This window comes from Elgaria multicarinata, chromosome 3 (genome assembly GCF_023053635.1).
Source record: "Elgaria multicarinata webbii isolate HBS135686 ecotype San Diego chromosome 3, rElgMul1.1.pri, whole genome shotgun sequence".
Taxonomy (NCBI): Eukaryota; Metazoa; Chordata; class Lepidosauria; order Squamata; family Anguidae; genus Elgaria; species Elgaria multicarinata.
The window spans coordinates 1,977,431-1,996,701 of NC_086173.1; the positions used below are offsets into that span (position 1 = coordinate 1,977,431).

Below are 19,271 nucleotides of genomic sequence, written 5' to 3' on the forward strand. Positions count from 1 at the left end.
TCCCAGGTGTTAGCTATCGCACCCAATTTTGTGTCATCCGCAAACTTGATAAGCGTTCCCTGTACCTCCTCATCCAAATCATTAATAAAAATGTTGAAGAGCACTGGGCCCAGGACTGAGCCCTGTGGTACCCCACAGTTTGAGAAGGTTCCATTGATAAGCACTGTTTGATTCTGATTCTGTAGCCAACTGTGAATTCACCTAATAGTTGTTCCATCTAGCCCACTTTTAGCTAGTTTGTTAATCAGAATATCATGGGGCACTTTGTCAAAAGCTTTGCTGAAGTCAAGATATATGACGTCCACAGCATTCCCACAGTCCACAAGGGAGGTTACCAGATCAAAAAATGAGATCAAATTAGTCTGACAGGATTTGTTCCTGACAAATCCATGTTGGCTTCTAGTAATCACTGCATTATTTTCAAGGTGCTTACAGTTTGACTTCTTTATAATCTACTCCAAAATTTCCCCAGGGATGGATGTCAGACTGAGTGGTCTGTAGTTCCCAGGTTCCTCCTTTTTGCCCTTTTGGAAGATAGGGACAATGATAGCACTCTTCAAATACTTGCAAGGTTGTCACACAGAGGAGGGCCAGGATCTCTTCTCGATCCTCCCAGAGTGCAGGACACGGAAGAACGGGCTCAAGTTAAAGGAAGCCAGATTCCAGCTGGACATCAGGAAAAACTTCCTGACTGTTAGAGCAGTACGACAATGGAGTCAGTTGCCTAGGGAGGTGGTGGGCTCTTCCACACTAGAGTCCTTCAAGAGGCAGCTGGACAACCATCTGTCAGGGATGCTTTAGGGTGGATTCCTGCATTGAGCAGGGGTTGGACTCGATGGCCTTGTAGGCCCCTTCCAACTCTGCTATTCTATGATTCTATGTATGCCGCCTTGGGTACCTTGGAGGAAAAAAGGTGGGATATAAATGCAATAAAAAAAGATCTATCCAAACCACAGGATTTTAATCACAGAGATGTTTGCACCCTCCCCTTGCAAGCCAACGCTTCGAGCGCGGCTCCTTTTCACGCAGGCGCACTGGCACGGGCGTCCCAGCCCCAACAGGCGACTCTCTCGCCTCTCTCCCTTTCCTAGATCGTCGGCCCGAGCCGTGGAGAGACTTCCGGTGGCGACCTGAGGTCAGGGAAGCACTTCCGCCCAAAGGAAGGTAGTCGCAGCTGCTTCCGGGGGGGGGGCGATCTAAGATGGCGGCGGCGTGAGGGCTGTTGCCGAGGGGGGTTTGCAGGCATGACGGACTGAGGCGGCCGCGGCGTCTCGCCCGAGGGGGGCCCTTGCAGCCCTGTCCTACGCCCGCACAGGTCGGGTGAGGGGGGCGCGGCGGGAGGAGGGGAGGCACGGGGGGGGGCGTCCCGTGCTTGGCCGCGGGGCGGGGGGCTTTGGCGCGGGGCGCGTTGCTAGGGCTTGGCTTGGACGGCTGGGAAGGCGAGGCGAGGGGAGAGGGGAGGGAGGGGGGCATCCCCGGCCCAAAGAGAGAGAGGGAGGGAGGGAGGGAGGGGGCGTCCCCGGCCTGCAGAGGGAGAGGGAGGGAGAGGGGGGCGTCCCCAGCCCGCAGAGAGAGGGAGGGAGAGGGGGGCGTCCCCAGCCCGCAAAGAGGGAGGGAGGGAGGGGGCGTCACCGGCCTGCAGAAGGAGGGAGAGGGGGGCGTCCCCGGCCCGCAAAAAGAGAGGGAGGGAGAGGGGGGCATCCCCGGCCTGCAGAGAGAGAGGGAAGGAGAGAGGGGGCGTCCTTGGCCCGCAGAGAGAGAGGGAGGGAGGGAGAGGGGGGCATCCTTGGCCCACAGAGAGATAGGGAGGGAGGGAGAGGGGGGCATCCTTGGCCCACAGAGAGATAGGGAGGGAGGGAGAGGGGGGCGTCCCTGGCCCGCAGAGAGAGAGGGGGGGTGTCCTTGGCCCAGAGGGAGGGAGAGGGGGGCGTCCTTGGCCCACAGAGAGAGAGGGAGGGAGAGGGGGGAGTCCTTGGCCCACAGAGAGAGAGGGAGGGAGAGAGGGGGGGCGTCCTTGGCCCACAGAGAGAGAGAGAGGGAGGGAGGGAGAGGGGCGTCCTTGGCCCGCAGAGAGAGAGAGAGGGAGGGGGCGTCCTTGGCCCGCAGAGAGAGAGGGAGGGAGAGAGGGAGGGGGGCATCCTTGGCCCACAGAGAGAGAGGGAGGGAGAGAGGGGGGCGTCCTTGGCCCACAGAGAGAGAGGGAGGGAAAGAGGGGCGTCCCCGGCCTCCACAGGAGGGGAGCCACCACGCTGAAGGCTCTTCCCCTGATGGATTCCAATTGGCGCATGGATCTATGTGGAACCACCAGGAGCAGGCCCTGGATGACCTCAGTGACCGGGCAGGTTGGTAAGGGAGAAGGCAGAGCTCTCTCAGGTCCCAAGTGGTTTAGGGCTTTGTACACAAGTACAAGAACCTTAAACCTGGCCTGGTAGCGAATAGGCAGCCAAGATGGGGCAGAGGTTCAGTGGACCATGGTACTGATGGCACTGATGGACTTTTCAGTCATCTAGCAACCCTGGATACTTTGGGCCTTTCTCTGAGGTATCCCATGGATTCAGCACAGAGGGCCAGATGTCTGGGGCAGGGCTGCTGGGGATGGCGAGGTTGATAGTGTGTGTGTGAACAGAACATGACTCTTGCTTGCAAATATTTATCTGTCTTTAGAAACGATGTCTTAAGCCTTTGTGCTTCCTATGCCGCCTTGCTAATAAGACTCCTCCTACCCTTGTATTTGATAGCTCTGCAGTTCTGCTTCCCTGGAGATGCAGGTGGAAGTTTCATCCCAGCCCCCCAGAGAAGACCAAGCCTGCACTGGCCCCAGTTGTTAAATGAATTCCGTGTCACCCGCCTCAGTGCAGTACTTAAGCCAGGATGAGCTGCGCCACTCAGATGGACGGCAACTCTTTCATCCTAGGGCCAGCAGCCAAGGGGGGAGCTACGCCGGACTCTTCCCTGGAGGAGTTGCCGCCCGCAGCCAGCAGAGCGAGCCTGACGAAGTGGACAAGATCAAAAGCAAGCTCCTTTCTACCTGGAACAATGTGAAATATGGTGAGTTAGGGTTTCGTGGGGCTGCATGGGAATGAAGGGGAAGGGCCCTGCCCCTAATTGACTAGGGCTGAGTCTGAAACGAATGTTTAATTATTCTCATATATATATGGAGCACCCGTGACACGTTCAGGCACTTTCAGTGGGGAAGAGTTCCTTGCAAGGACTTGGTTAGCAAGGCATTCTCTGTCTTTCTCAATGCGTTTTCTTTATGCCCTGAATTTCCAAGGAGTCTGAGCTAGGACGTTCTAAGCTGATGCAGGTGGCTGAAATCTTCCTTGGCTCTTAATCTATTGTAGGCCCTCATGGCAAAGGCAGCTAAATAGGAAACTAAATCAGCGAAAATGTCTCACAGTTTCATCTGGAAAACAATCTGGCATAGCTAGATATCAAACTTCTGCCTCCTATGTGCCACCCAACTCCCAATGTAGAATATGTCACCAGGGACAGTTGGCTGGCTTGTTTTTGTTTCTGTGGAATGAGGTTCTTGCCACACATTGAACAGAGGTGTGGTGGTGGTTAAACAACCAACATCATCAAAGCCACTTGAAGGTTTTCTGAATGTGGATTGTTTAGTTTGTCTTGACGATAAGTCACAATACACACAGTGAGGGTCTCACAATAATCACCACCATAAATGCAAAGACGAATATAAGATATCACTGGGTCTTAAGTTATAATAACTACTATAAATTGATACCATCAACCCCCCAAGTATAACTTAATTTCAACACAGAGTCTTTTTCAAGTTCATGTAAATGGTAGCTTCTCATTCTTCAAAGAAGGAAGATTCTAGCTTGAGTTGTTAAGGAGCCTTGTGATAGCCTTGTGATAAGTGTAACTCCTCCAATTTGCAGGTTCTGCCTTTTTAGAAAATACTGCTTAAAAACATATCTCCTGCTTGATTTCATGTTATATAAAAACAAAAAAGAATCAACATCCATATGTTTTTGATTGTAAGTGTTAGTACAATATTAGTACTATTTATATATCATTGGGTCTTTGGCGATCATTAATAATCTACCACATGATTTTCCAAATAGATTTTCAGCTGCAAGAGCAAATAGCTTGCTTGTGCTACAGATATGTTTGCATAAAAGTTGTCCTGTTTGGTATACCTTACCAAGTTCTGAGAAACAACTTTCAAAATCATGATCACATGTTGTCAAGGAATTGTCCTTCAGTTAGCGAATAAAGAAATATTGTTACATGTGCATATTTCTTAATATGTATAGGCATATCAATCTACTCTTGAAACATATTTCAGCAGCTGCTGATAAGAAGGCAGAAAAATATGATGAAGGGTGAACCAATTGGATTGTCTTATTACATGTCCCCATCTGAAGAAAAAAAAACCCACAACCCTGTAAACTTCATTGGCAAAACTTTGCTCATCGTCCATAACCAGAATCTTAAAACAGAAATTAAAGATGGAGACATCTCCATGGGCAATATTTTGGTTTCAGCATATACCAACAACACCTCAGCACTCAACTGTGTATAATTTCAAGGTCAGGAGACTCACGATATTCCCAGATTTTAGTGTCATAAAAGATTTGTTTGTAGATGTTGGCTTTTAAAATCTTAAGAATAGTGCCCAGGTGGGTTTTCCCCCCTTTCCCAAATTTCAGGACACTTTGTATTTTTCTAGAGGCCTCATTTTTATGTTGGCTTTTAACTTGCAGTGTCATGAAATGATTTTCTTTGTCTGATACTTGTTTGTGCTATAATAATTTCTTTGAAACTCCTCCATGTGGCAAACCTCCAGCTCTTGCAACAAATGCTTTTATTCACTGTGCTAAAACAATGGACAAAAGGGCAATATCTTAGTGAGTTTACTAAACTCCATGTGAGATTGATGAGAGGCTCTTGTTTTTCAGTATTTATTTCTGCTAACAGATGCCAGGCATAACGTTTGCAGACACAGGTGGGGGAAGCATGTGTGTAGGAAGGAGGCACGCACACACTGTAGTAGTATTGCTAGGTTTGTAGATCATCTTGGATGGGGCAGAGAAAATAATCTGATTTGGAGGGCAGGTTCTGCTTCCATGCTCTTGCGATCTTCCCCTTCGTGCTTGCTGGTTTGAGAATACCTGCCTCTGCTACCACCTCTGCATCAACTTCTTGAACCACAACTGTGGCAAAGTGAGCCTGTGCACATGCTCCGTCTAGCTTAGTGATAAAGGTCCTGATACATTTTACTTAAGATAGGGCGTGTGTGTTTACAAATAAGGATTTCATTTCTTACCCTACGCCCTAAAATAACTAGTCCAAGAGGTCAGGGTGATATGTGGTTATTTGGTTTTCTTTTCTTCCTTTTCCTATAATGTTTAACTTTATTGCCTCTACGCTGGGGGCAGAAGTCCACTGTGACCACGTTTGCCTCTCCTCCTGTTGCAAAAAACACTCAGGTGAACCCTTCTCTTTCTAATTACAGGTGACTTCTCTTCAGGCTTGTCAAGGCAGGTTGGATAGGGTTGCTTATCATCAGGGGGTGATGAAAACAATAGTAAAAAATTGTGATGCTTTTCACAGTTGTAAGCAGCATCTTGGAATCTGCTTCAGCACAGTGCAACCCCACATTGCAGAGGCAGACTGGTGAATATGTGACCACGTGGGCAGCACTGATCCTGGGATGCCAATTCCAGGGGAAAGAACCTTGTGACCAGACTTGCTTACTAGGTCACTCCTCTTGCAATGTGGGACTGCACAGCAGTGAAGAGGCCCCCGTGCTGTTGGGTGTGCGTGTGAGTAGTGTCTGTGGGTGAGATACAGTATTTTGACATTTGTCCCAGCGCACAACTTGGTGCAGACTAACATACTTACTCCTAAAAGCTGAAATTTAGTTCTAAGTAAGGGAGAAAGCACATGGACTCCACAGTTAGCATGAAAGAGAGAAAACCTCTCTTGGGAAAGAGAGATTCCAGGTGGGCCCGTCGCTCCCTCTTCCAGCATTGCTTCTGTAGTGCATCCAGATTTCTCTCATCCTGCTACTGTGGTTTTCATCAAGCTCTTCAGGCCTGATTGGATTGTGCAGTTCTGTGCATAGCAAAGGCACGGGGAACGATGCCTCCATCCCAGCTAGTCTGTAAGGCAGTTCGCAGCAGTTTATGCCGACTATTTTTACTCGCACATTTTTGTGTTACATTTGGATTTAGTTTCCATATTTAAATGTATTTGGAATATTTCTAGGCCACCTTTCAGCTACATTATATCTGAGGTTTAACTTCTTCTTTAAAATGTGTCTACATATTACCCTTTTTCTTATCATTGATTCTTCTCCATCCTGGAAGAATATCTTCCTTGCAGCACTGCCTGCCCTATTCCTTCAGCTGTTTTGCTCCTTCCTCATTCTGGACTTCAGTAACCATCTGAAGGAGATGCAGACAGTGGGTGGGAGATCATAGACCACCTTTTTAAGCTTCATGTGACTCAATTTGCCATTCACTTGAGCTGAGTGGTCTCCTTCTTCCTTACTTCTTATTTTCCTAGCGTTTGTCCAGATACCAGTGGTCATTATATAGGTCTAATTGATCCTGCTTCTTCTAGGCCATGAGAGCATGAACTGAGACAGCTGCCTTTTTCCTTTTCTTCTGCATGATGAGTCTGGTCCACTGTGTGTGTGTGTGTGTGTGTGTGTGTGTGTGTGTGTGTGTGCGTGCTGACTATTCCCCTTGCTCAAGCTAGGAGGGTCTCTTCCTTTGAAACTGCATTAAAACGTGAAGCAAGGCTTTCCTTTCCTTTCATTGCCCTAAGAACAAATAAGCCCAGATAATAAGATGGGAAAGGGCTGTGCTCAGAGAGGGCACCCTCCGCCACCGCTATAGTCATGCTTTCATATGGGTGAAGACTAAAGTCTAGCTGTTGACCAGAAGGAAAAAAAGTGCATTGAACATTCCTTAAAGTCTGACTTCCATGTATCAGTAGACAGTTGGTGGGCAACGCCCCTAGATGGCAAGGTTGTAAGCAGAGCTGTGCAGGGAAAGGGCATCACCTCTGCAGAGATGTCTGCCATCAAGGGGGAGTTAAGCCAAGGTGGTAGCTGGGGAGGAAGGGGACGTCACTGTTTCGGAGGCTCGTTCGGGCCTGGGTCGCCGCACTTACTCACCGGAGGGCAGAGGACCCAGGGTCGTGAAGCTGGAATTCGATGTGGTCTGTGACAAGCCTTCCTGACTCCTTTCCCTCCCCAGGGTGGACGGTCAAGACCAAAACCAATTTCAGCAAGCTTTCCCCAGTCTACCTCTTCGGACACAGCTACAACTTTGGGCGAGATGGTAAGTGGCTTTGGTGGTAGGGTGGAGGGGCTTCTCAGAGCTCAAGTTCAGCCTTGTCTGGGGGCGGTCTTGTACGTCTGCTTCATGCAGTCTTCTCCCCCAGCCAATCTGGTGCGAAATCCCTCAGACCGTGGTCTGAGGGATTTCGCACCAGATTGGCTGGGGGAGAAGACTGCATGAAGCAGACGAACAAGCCCGCCCCCCCAAACAAGGCTGAACTTGAGCTCTGATGGCATGATTTCCAAAAGAGATTGCCAGTTCTCTAAGAGAGCACAAACGGGAGCACGTGGCTTTGGAGGCCCAAGGCCTGGAAACCTTTTCCTGCCAATCTTTTACTGCCTGCCTTTTCTTACTCCGCAGACTGGGGGCCAAGGAGGTATCAGCTCATGCCTCCCACCCACCCCTTCTTCTTTCTCGGCTCTTTGAGTTTATTGATTTCACATCTTAAAATACAACAACATAATACTAATTAAAACACATAAATCATTACATAAATTGCTTACAATTTAACATTTGTAATTTATCATTTTAACATAACATAAGTGCTCCCCTCCACCCTTCGGGATCTATTCCTGCTTCCAGAATCTCATTGTTTCTTCTGGTGGTGGTTTTCCACTCCCCTTAGAGAATACATATTCTAGGAACTGTTTCCAAATTCCCTCAAATTCATTTACATTTGTTATACCTTTTCTTACCCTTATATTACATGTCAATTTATCATTAATAGCTCTATCCCAAATTTCTTTATACCATTCTTCAATATGATAATCTCCTTGAACCTTCCAGTTCCTAGATATAATTAACCTCGCTGCTGTCAGCAAATTTGTTATCAATTCTTTAGTCTCTTTATTACACTTTAAATCTCCATATAATGATAGTAATGCCACTATAGGTGTCTCTTCAATCTCCATTCCAACAATGTTTTTTTATCTCAATAAACACCATTTCCCACAATTTTTCTACAAATTTGCATTCCCACCACATATGTAAATACGTTCCTTTCCCCCCATATCCTCTCCAACAATTTGCTGAATTCAGCTTATTTATTCTATTTAATCTCACCGGGGTCAGATACCACCTCCATACAATTTTATAATAATTTTCTTTATTTGTATTTCTATAAAACTCTTTTGAGTTTTATAGTTTGAATTCAAACCTGTTCTAGTCCTCATTCATTTATCCCAACTTTCGGAGGAGGGTTCTCTTGCTTGACAGTGCCCCAGGAGGGTCTCCCTGCAGTTATGGTTGGGGACTTCCGATGCGTGCTATGACTGCCAGAAATGTATGATATACAGTATATATATATGGGGGTGGGGGAACCCTGGGTTTGTCTGTAGCTGGCTTCCGGGGTGGGCCTCTCGGGCCCACTTGCTGAGGGTCTTGTCGTGACTGGGCTGTGTTCTGCCTTGCAGAGGATGTGGAGCGCTTCCAGAAGGACTTTGCTTCCCGTATCTGGCTGACCTATCGCCGGGACTTTCCGCCGCTGGAGGGCACTATGTGGACCACGGACTGTGGCTGGGGCTGCATGCTGCGCAGTGGGCAGATGTTGCTTGCTCAGGGCCTCCTTGTCCATTTCCTCAGCAGAGGTGAGGGTCAGCGGTGGGCGTGGGATGTGGGACGTGGGAGAGGAGGTCTCTTCTCGCCTCGCCTCCACCTCAACTTAAAGTGTGCAAACTAAGCGCTTGCGTGCAGGTATTTGCATCCTGCCCCCAGAATCATGCACGGAAGGTCCCAAAGCACCCTCTAGCCCAACAGCCTCGTTGCTCCATTGCGCCTGCCAACTCCCGTGGAACAGCGAGCAGAGGAGAACTGCGCAGTAGGAAAAGCCCTTGGTAGAGCGTGTGGCTCCAGAGAGGCCTCGCGAGGTCGTGTGCGGTGGCAAAATGGAGTGTTAATGGCACCAGATTCCTCCACACGCACCCCAGTCAAAGTGTAGGTCACAGTTTAGCCAAAGTATGGTGGCCTTGCTGGGAAATCACGCTCTAACCAGAGTTGAGCAGAAGTAGCAGCGGCTCTCAGTTTAGGACGCAGCAAAGACTCGATGAGGCAAAGGATTCTTTGTAAGTTAAAAGCAAACCCTTTACTGACAGTTGAAATAATTTAGTTATGGCAGCACATATACAAATACTCACAGACGATCAATACACAGCAGCATACATCAAGATGGGGCAAGATGAAGGAATAAAAAGCATGCAAAACTCAGCTACTTATATAGGCAGTCCTGTACAATGACGCAATCACTAATTGATTCATTGCAGAAAAGAGCTTCCATACAATAATTCAATAAGTGTCCAGCTGAGACCTTGACATTTAAGGGAATTGCACGTTCTGCTGACTCCTCATTTTCTTCAGGTCTCCAGGTAATTGTAAAAAGAGTGGAAAAAATAAAAACCAGATCCAATCCAGGATCCAACAGGCCTCGCGTTCCAATTGTTCCCGTGTGCTTGCAGTTGATGCTGAAGTCACGTGCCTGTGGGGTCCTCGGGAGTTTGTGTGAGCAGATTGGGCGGCCTGCTGCTCTTTCCAACGCTCCTTGGTTTTGTATTCCGCTTTTCAGACTGGATCTGGCCGGATGCCCTTTTCACCACCAGTTTGGCAGAGGTGGAGCCCCCCATGAAAGCTGTCTCCCTGCCCTGCCCCAGCACAGCCAGTCTGCGCCAGGGTCCGCCCATCCCCACGGATAGGAGCAGGGGCCCCTGGGACCTGCGGGCCCCTCGACACACCTGCAGTCCCGATGAGCTGGAGAACGAGCGCTACCACCGGAAGATTGCGTCCTGGTTTGCAGATCAGCCCCAAGCGCCCTTTGGGATCCACCGCCTGGTCGAGCTGGGGCGCAGTTCAGGGAAGAAAGCCGGGGACTGGTATGGGCCTTCCGTTGCTGCTCACATCATCAGGTGAGAGGGGGCAGTGGTGTTCCAGGGAAGGGGAGGCAGGGGCCCTTTCTCAGGACCCTAGCAGGAACCTTTCGGGCGGGGGGCGGGGGATCTTTTCCTTGGGATGAAAACGTTGGGGGATGATCTTGGCCGGAGAGAGGGGTTGGGAGGCGAAGCTGGCAGAGTGTCCCCCTGAAGTGCACCATTTTGTCCCTGCAGGAAAGCAGTGGCTTGCTGTTCGGAAGCAGGCAATCTAGTGGTCTACGTATCTCAGGACTGCACAGGTAAGAAGGATTTAAGCAGAAGGGAGGTCATGGTGGAGGCGGTTGGGCCGAAGTCCTCGTGGCTTACGATTGCATTCCCTTCTCTGATGCCCACCACAGTGTACAAAGGGGACGTGGCAAACCTGGCGAACAGGAGTGAAGGCAGGTCAGCATGGGACACTGGTGCGGAGTGGAAAGCTGTCATCATCCTGGTGCCCATGCGATTGGGCGGAGAGACTTTTAACCCTGCCTACGTGGACTGCATCAAGGTGACTGGGGAATAGCCGCATGGTGGTGCGACTCCAGGGCGTGTGGGAATCCGTGGCGATGCCTCACTCTTTTCCCATGCTGGGTGCCACGGAGGAGAGAGGGCACGGAGCAGAGCCTTTGTGGCTTCGTGGGTGGCATGAAAATGAAATGGCTCCATAGAGGTACTGGTTCCTCTCTATTCGGCCCTGGTTAGGCCTCATCTAGAGTATTGCGTCCAGTTCTGGGCTCCACAATTCAAGAAGGACGCAGACAAGCTGGAGCGTGTTCAGAGGAGGGCAACCAGGATGATCAGGGGTCTGGAAACAAAGCCCTATGAGGAGAGACTGAAAGAACTGGGCATGTTTAGCCTGGAGAAGAGAAGACTGAGGGGAGACATGATAGCACTCTTCAAATACTTTAAAGGTTGTCACACAGAGGAGGGCCAGGATCTCTTCTCCATCCTCCCAGAGTGCAGGACACGGAATAACGGGCTCAAGTTACAGGAAGCCAGATTCCAGCTGGACATCAGGAAAAACTTCCTGACTGTTAGAGCAGAATGACAATGGAATCAGTTCCCTAGGGAGGTTGTGGGCTCTCCCACACTAGAGGCCTTCAAGAGGCAGCTGGACAACCATCTGTCAGGGATGCTTTTGGGTAGATTCCTGCATTGAGCAGGGGGTTGGACTCGATGGCCTTGTAGGCCCCTTCCAACTCTGCTATGCTATGATTGTATGAAAATAATGTTTTAGTTCCTATGCAGGAGGCACTTTCTGATGGGGTGGGGGGGTTGCTGTGTGAGAAGCACCCCATTGCAGAGCTAATATAGGGAAGCTGCCTCTCAACAATTACAGCAGGCGGTGGGTTGCCAGCGGTGAACGTGGTTGGTCGCCACCGGCCTTTCCAACCACGTTCTCCTGCCAGTTGCATCGCTCTCGCCCTGCACCACCTATTCCGCTGCCCAGAGTAGCTGGAGGTAAGCACCTGGCGCCTCCCTAGGGCGGTCGCTTCCTCCCATTGTTGGACATCGCTCGGAGGGAGAGCCAGTCAAGGGCGGTGGTAGTAAATTCTGAAGCCGCCCCCCCCCCCTTTCCCCCGGTCTCCCTTTGTTATGCAGGAGCTTCTGAAGCTAGATTTCAGCATCGGGATCATTGGAGGAAAGCCAAAGCATTCTCTCTACTTCGTTGGATTTCAAGGTAACAGACTCACTGCTGAGCCTCAGAAATCTCCCCTCTCCTCCCCCCAATCCTTGGCTTATTACATGCTTCCCTGCTGCTGCTTTTTTTTCTTCTTCTTCCAGTGGTAGGGGTGTTAACCAGATCAGGCCTCCCAAATTCTGTCTCAAAATACATCACCAATAAGCCACGTTATGCAAATGGTTAGCCTAAAAATATGATAAGCTCTGCAATTGCATAAAATTTGAACCATGTTTAACAACAAGATAAGGGATCATCTACAGCAGGGGGGGCAATACTAGGCCCCTTATTCTTTATTTATTTATTTATTTATATAGCACCATCAATGTACATGGTGCTGTACAGAGTAAAACAATAAATAACAAGACCCTGCCGCATAGGCTTACATTCTAATAGAATCATAATAAAGCAATAAGGAGGGGAAGAGAATGCACCAAACAGGCAGTATAAAAGTCAGAACAAAATCAAGTTTTAAAAGCTTTAGGAAAAAGAAAAGTTTTTAGCTGAGCTTTAAAAGCTGCGGTTGAACTTGTAGTTCTCAAATGTTCTGGAAGAGCGTTTCAGGCGTAAGGGGCAGCCGAAGAAAATGGACAAAGCCGAGCAAGGGAAGTGGAGGCCCTTGGGCAGGCGAGAAACATGGCATCAGAGGAGTGAAGAGCACGAGCGGGGCAATAGTGTGAGATGAGAGAGGAAAGATAGGCCTTGTACTCTCCTGCCGTGCCAAATTCTGTGGCAGTTTTGGTGGTGGTGGTGGTGGGAGTGGGGTGAGTTCTGGTGAGGCAATGAGGGCACCCACCAGCCTCCAGAGGCTGTCTGTTCCTGAAGGAGCAACTGAAGATTTTGCTCCTTGCGATCTTCTCTGCAGGGTGCAGCCTTGTGGGATCTTGGCATCAGTATGGCCGTTGACGGCTGCCCTATCTCTGTTCTGACACCCCTCGCCATGCAAATCCTGTATCACTTTGGAGCTTATGGGGCAGGGATGGGCAATTTGTGGCCTGCAAGTCCCAGCATCCCCCACCACTGACCATGTGATGGCCCTCCAGACGTTTTAGCCTACAGGTTGCCCACCCCGTTCTGCAGGAATCTCTTTCTCTCTGCACTCTGCCTCCTGTTGATAAGTGTAACTTTCCAAGCAGGAAGCTCCTGCAGCATTGGGCAGGCCACAGAGCTGACTTCAGAAACGCCACAAGCCATGGTTGGTTTCTCCCCTCCCCTCAGTTCAGCCGGGTGACACAAGTTTCCTAATGCTGTTTTTGAATAATGTGCTTAGTGTTGCGTAAAGAGATATATTTGAACTAGTGAACAGACGTGGCTTTGCATGGGTTGGAATTGCCCTCAAGCAAACATACACAGCGGTCACAGTTGGAGACATTGTGCCCCCCCCCCGCCCCGAGAGAAGGCCTGCCTGCTGGCTCCCCTTGGCCTGGGCTTTGCCATGGCCCACTTCTGTAGTGATCTGTCCAGTCCATCCTCCTTAGACAAAGCTGCCCCACGGCAGAGGGGAGGGGAGGGGTGGGTGGGGGCAGGCCTATAACGCAGACTACTTCTTCTCTGTCTTCAAACTGCACTTGTTCTTTTTTCATACATTGACATTCCCCCCCCCTTTTAATATTTGGTGCTTGATTTTTTTTTTTAATGTCTAAAAAACATGAATGGAAGGAAAGGAACCTCTCGTGCAAGCACATTACTGACTCTTGGAGGGACACCAGCTTTCGCTGACGTTTTCTTGGCAGGCCTTATAGCGGGGTGGTTTGCTGTTGCCTTCCCTGGCCGTGATTACCTTTCCCCCAGCTAACTGGGTACTCATTTTACCGACCTCGGGAGGATGGAAGGCTGAGTCGACCCGAGCCGGCTGCCTGAAACCAGCTTCCGCTGGGATCGAACTCTCACGCCGTGGAGAGAGTTTCAGCTGCAGAAACTGCTGCTTTACCGCTCTGCACCACTTGCTTGCTGCAGTGCTGCTGACTCAAGATGCACAGTTTGGTTGAAATCGATCAAATGGTATTGAAGCAGGACAGCTTTGACATTTTTTGATTGGCTGTCCTTTTGGTTCAAGAGGGCAGTCGAAATTTTCCCTGTGCCTAAAACCATCCCAAATAGAGGTAGAACAACTCCTAAACTTTTTGCAACAATCGGATGTACAGTTTTCGAGTCAATTGAGGACATGTAATTAATAAATAAATATTGTCAACCGCCCAGAGAGCTTCAGCTATTGGGCAGTATAAAAATGTAATAAATAATTAAATGCAAACAAATGCTTCCTTACATTTACATGTAAGATAACAAAAAGGCTAGAGGAGGGGAAAGGGAAAAGCACCGTTTTTTTAGGTGCCCCTTTAAACCTAGGATGGACTTGCCACTTGGCAAATTTGCCTTAGCAGCCGTCTCTTGTGGGAAAGAAAGAGTCAACTAGTGGCTCCTTGGAATGTGGGCAGGTTCGTGGCTGAAAAGGGTGCAGCTGTCAGACTTGAGGCTGTCACCTCTATTTGGGGGAATGTTCCCTCTTCTGGACTGGCCATTTCTCCTGCCCCAGCTTACCCTAAGGGCAAGACATTGCCCAGCGTGGCACCTGACAGACTCACTCGGCCGGTAGCTTTTGTTTCTGCATCTGCTTCTGCATCCCTGCTAGGGAGCCGACTATCATTCAGCAGGGATGCAGCTGAACCCTCTGGGCAACTCCATGAAAATGTAGCCAGGGTACGGGTTGGGTTGGATGCTGCGTGGTCTCTTCCCTCTTAGGTCTGTAGTAGCTTCAAGCGGAGCTTGAGGCGCAGTCCCAGGACAGGCTCCATCACTGACCCCGGCCTCCTCCTTCCTTCCTTTATCTCCTAGATGACTCCCTCCTGTACCTGGACCCCCACTACTGCCAGTCCTTTGTGGACACCACCAAGGAGAACTTTTCCCTGGAGGTGAGCATCTGCAACGAAGTCTTTTTGCGCTCCAGGACTGCATGGCAGCAAATAGCTGGCTATCCTTGTACCATGTGCCCCTCTGTAGCAAACAGCCTCACGTCTGCTTAAACTGCTAAGACATAAATGTGTGTTACTAAATGTGAGAGAGTTTAATAGTCTGCTTAAGAGAAGTAGGGTGAATTAAATACTGAGCCAAAGAAAGAACCGATTAAAAAAAATGAAAACAGCGGCATAATAATACCCTTATTAGGATCAACCCCAAAGTTGCAAAACAGCTAATTTGTAGGACTGTTCTTCGTGCTGGATGTTATGCGAAACAAATACAGTGAAACCAGGGGTAGGAGTGGGGACGCAATGTAGAAAAACTCCAGAAATGTAGGAACAGTTGAATTAAAATAGTTTTTTTCTTCCTTTCAAGACTCATAAAAGTATGGGATGGGTTTGTGGTTTATGAGAATCGTTTTTATAGGTTTATAATTGGAGTTAAATGCTTTACTAGACTCCAATGGTAGCGTAATCTTATTTTAAAGATGGGCCTTGGGGTATGTTATATTGTCGTATTCAGGTATTTTGTGTATAGGTTAAACATTTCTTTTGTAACGTAAGAATTTTATTTTTCATATATTAATTAGTAATTTTTAAATGCTAGCATGTTGTAACTACGAAGCCCGAGTTGTGAACCCTGGGGCGAAAATATTAATGCGTCAGAGTATTAGCTGAGAGAAGAGGAGGCGGCATCTGTGCCACTCACACCGTGAGGAGAGGCCAGCTAGGCTTGGAGAGGCTTGTGAGTTAGCAGCCCAGAGGACAGGGTGGAATTGCTGTGGGGATTGATCCAGCCAGGGTGCTGAACTGCTCCAAGACATTCGAAGCCATTGCAGGTAGTCTCTTGCTCCCTGGCAATAGGCTGGCAAGTTATTAAAGGTCTCTTTTTAAAGCACACACAGCTTTCAGGATAGTGATCCAAATTTAAGACCTGCTTCAAATGGGCAAGCCTTCTAAACAGATTATCTAGAAAACAAATCATTATTTTTGGGGGGCGATACAGTGTGACGGCCTCTGTATTTTGCTTTGAAAACATCTACATGTTTTTCCTTTACAACTAGAGGAGGCTTTGAAGCTCTTCTTGTCTACTCCAGAATTGCTTTCACCACAGTTCCTGCTTTTAACAGGGATTCATTGCGTGATCCTAGGGAAATCACTCTCCCAGCCTCTGTTGGTCGCTGGGAGACCCACCTCACAGAATTGCTGGGTTTTGCCCACTCAACAAAAGTGGGGGGAAACCTTTGCCAATGAGAAATGCTCTTCGAAAGGATGGATGTTCTTAGGTGAGAGAGGAGCCCTGGGATTGCAGTTCCCCAGAACAAACTCTCTGTTTTGAGTATTTCTACCCTGTCCTTGAAATTTCTGCACCGGACTGATTCCAGACTCCCGTGGAGGATGGAATGGGGCGGGGCGGCGGCAGCACACGGCTGGTCCTCTCATTGGTCTGTTCACCCTTTGCTGACTTCTCTTTTCTAGTCCTTCCACTGTAACTCCCCCCGGAAAACAGCCTTCACCAAGGTGGATCCCAGCTGCACCATTGGCTTCTACGCTCGTCACAGAGGAGAGTTTGAGCACCTGTGCTTGGAGTTGACTCAGGTGAGGAATTGCGTTTCCTTGGGGGCAGCTGAAATACTGCCTTCGGACGTGTTCTGCAGTAGACTGAATTCTGCCAGTAGGGCCAGCATTGAATTAATGTGAGCGCTTGATAAAACTTGGCGTTTTGAGAGGCGATTGAAAACTAAAAGGGGAAACGTTTGGTTTGAATGTCTGGGAAAGAAGGATCGGGTTCTGGTTAGATTTGGAGGTGATAAAAGGCAATGATGAAGAAGTCGGGTAGAGGACTCCAAATGAGCTCCTTGATCATTTTAGCCCAGGTGTTGTTGTTGTTCCTTGAGAACTAGAAGGCTGAAGACCTCCTACCACAAGTTGCAAATATCTCTGTAAGGCTTGTGGTGTAGTGGCTAAAGTGTTGGACTGGGAGACGGGAGGTCCGGGTTCCAGTCCCCACTCAGCAATGGAAAGCCACCGGGTGACTTCAGGTCAGTCACACACTCTCAGCCCAACCCACCTTACAGGGTTGTTGTTGTGAGGATAAAATGGAGAGTTGGAGGAGGAGGATTATGTACGCCGCCTTGGGTTCCTTGGAGGAAAAAAGGCAGGCTATAAATGCAATAATAATAATAATAATAATAGAAGACTTCTTAGAAATGTGTCAGTCCCCCACAGTCATGAAACAGAAGTACAGAGTTGGAAATATCTACTTTAGACTGTTTGTTCCAGGGCAAAAGCCTCATCAAGTGAATGCTGCATTAGACCTGGTTGTGCCAATTCGTCCTCCTTCTTGCCCACTGCAGGTCCTAAATTCAGCAGCTGCCAAAGAGAAGTATCCCATGTTTTCAGTTGTGGAGGGCTGCTCTCAAGAGTACGGCTTGGAGGAGTTGTGCGCCCGCTTTTCCCAGCAAACAGTGCAAGTCCAGCGGTCCAGCAAACGGGGCAGAGCAAAAAAGCCTACCATGGAGGAATTTGTCGTCTTATGATTGCTGGCCGGGCAGTCCCAACACCTCTGACTTATTTATTTTTATTTATATAGAGAATGCAGGCCTGAGGTGGAGCCGTCTCTCCCTTAGGTCCACGGAAGAGGGCTTCTGTGTCATATCTACAGTAACGGTCTTTGGTGTTCCAACCTGTTGCACCACGGCTCTTCCTCTTGAAAGACACTGAGAATGCACTGTGTTAGGATCACTGAACTCTTGTGGGGTCCTATCCTATTCCATAGGCTGCTACTTGAAGAAAGTCATGGCACTGGAACAAACTTCTTGAACGTGGGCAAAAGATATTTAGCACTAAAAATGAGGGCCAAGGCCTTTTTAAAGTGGGCAGCTAACCATGGGGAGAACTTTTGAGGAGGTGATTTTGGGTAGGTTTCAGGTTTGCGTCTTTTCTGCTGAGATTCCAAGGCCTCTTCATCAGCTACCTGGAGCGCCCAGTTTTGAACTCAGGGACAGGCGATTAACCGTTAGGTTGCTGCTGTACCTCAGAGTTAAGGCTCGTGGCCAGCTCTGCTTGTGCTGTTGCTTCTCCACACCAGGACTAGACTTGTCTACTGGGCCTTCAGGCCCATTATAATGAAGGGGGTGAGGCATAGCTTGGGCCTATATGGGCAGGGAAGAGTCTGCATTCACTTCAACTGAGGGATGAGGACTACATGAGCTCGAGGCTGCTTATAATGTGTACCCCAAACAGCTGTTCGTTGGGGCAGGTGTACGGAGGAGAGTGACACAAGTAAAAAGGCTGGCTGGCTAATGTCTTGCGTGGGCTTGAAAAATTAGTATGACTATAACATGGTTCCAAAGTGCACAGAAGCTTCTCCTCAGACAGAATCAAAGGCATGAATATCTCACAGACACTTCCCTTGCACACTGGTTGAGTAGTCTGCAGCAAAACTATGTACTTCCCATTGTACAGGTTTGGGACCCCCCCCCACCCTCTGATACTATTCCCAAAGCGCTTGCGCCTGCCTCCTCAGGGTTCCCCCACCCCTGAAGCAACTGGAAGGCAGGCCAGACTGACAGCATGGACACCCCTGAAAGCAAGCTGGGGTGGCACGTCGGCCTTTTGTCAAATGCTGCTTTTTAAAAAAACTCAGGTGTGTGTATGTGCGTGTTTGTGGTCAACCAGGCTTGCCGAATGGGTGACTCTCATCTCAGAATCTTACTGCAAAGAGTTCCTCCCTCCAGTTTCCTTCACAGCTGTTTTAGTCAATAAAGGTTGCACAGGTTGAGTCGCTGTCAAACTGTGTGACTGTAAAATCATTGGCCAGAGAGGCGGATCTAAGCCATCTCATAAATACATCAGGAAACAGTCCTGCTGCCACGCAAAAAAACCTGGGGAATCTAGGCCGTGAGCAGTCCAGAAGTGCCTGCACAGTAGATTCTAAGCCACAACAACTATGAAATGGGGGGGGGGGGGGACTTTTTCCACTCAGCCCCATTCTAGGGTAGCTGTAGGTTGCAGCCAGAGCCCCCCATGCAGAAGCTCCTGCCTCTGGGTGCTACTTGCTGGTTTCTAATAGTAATTCTGAGTGCAAAGAGTTCATCCTATAGTTGCTAGATAATTCCCTACAGTTCCTTACTCACGTGAAGGCTGGCCGCCCTTTCACACTTCAGCCATAATAGAAATTTGGAGAGTGTAGCCATACCCCATGTTTAAAGATTTCCTCTCCCCACAGAATCTCAGGGGCTGTATTTCTGTGAAGAGCTGCTAGGTCAGGGTTGGGCAGCTTGGAGCTCTCCAGGATTTAGGTGCGCACGCGCCTGGTCTTCCCTGGCCCCCTCTCCTCACAGTGGCCCCCTGAAAATGCTACAGGGCCCCCCAGAGAATGGGATGAGTTATAGTGTGGGGGAGGAGGAGGTCCCTG

At 49.1% G+C, this 19,271-nt stretch overlaps 1 protein-coding gene across 1 annotated transcript; it reads left to right on the forward strand.

Moving 5' to 3' along the window:
* The first annotated feature begins 1,228 nt into the window (after positions 1 to 1,228).
* ATG4D (autophagy related 4D cysteine peptidase) lies at positions 1,229 to 18,157 on the forward strand. The gene is made up of 11 exons (XM_063119038.1): positions 1,229 to 1,315; positions 2,739 to 3,048; positions 7,236 to 7,319; positions 8,732 to 8,905; positions 9,877 to 10,213; positions 10,412 to 10,476; positions 10,576 to 10,724; positions 11,819 to 11,897; positions 14,730 to 14,806; positions 16,331 to 16,450; positions 17,209 to 18,157. The coding sequence occupies exons 2-11, from the start codon at positions 2,829 to 2,831 to the stop codon at positions 17,389 to 17,391; spliced, it is 1,488 nt and encodes a 495-aa protein (XP_062975108.1). The 5' UTR covers positions 1,229 to 1,315; positions 2,739 to 2,828; the 3' UTR covers positions 17,392 to 18,157.
* Positions 18,158 to 19,271: the final 1,114 nt, after the last annotated feature.

Excerpts from the sequence above, each read along its gene's own strand:
- ATG4D (XM_063119038.1), top strand. The coding sequence starts at position 2,829 with ATGAATTCCGTGTCACCCGCCTCAGTGCAGTACTTAAGCCAGGATGAG. Across the intron at positions 3,049-7,235 it reads CTGGAACAATGTGAAATATG|GGTGGACGGTCAAGACCAAA; the intron begins GTGAGTTAGGGT and ends TTCCCTCCCCAG. Across the intron at positions 16,451-17,208 it reads TGTGCTTGGAGTTGACTCAG|GTCCTAAATTCAGCAGCTGC; the intron begins GTGAGGAATTGC and ends TGCCCACTGCAG.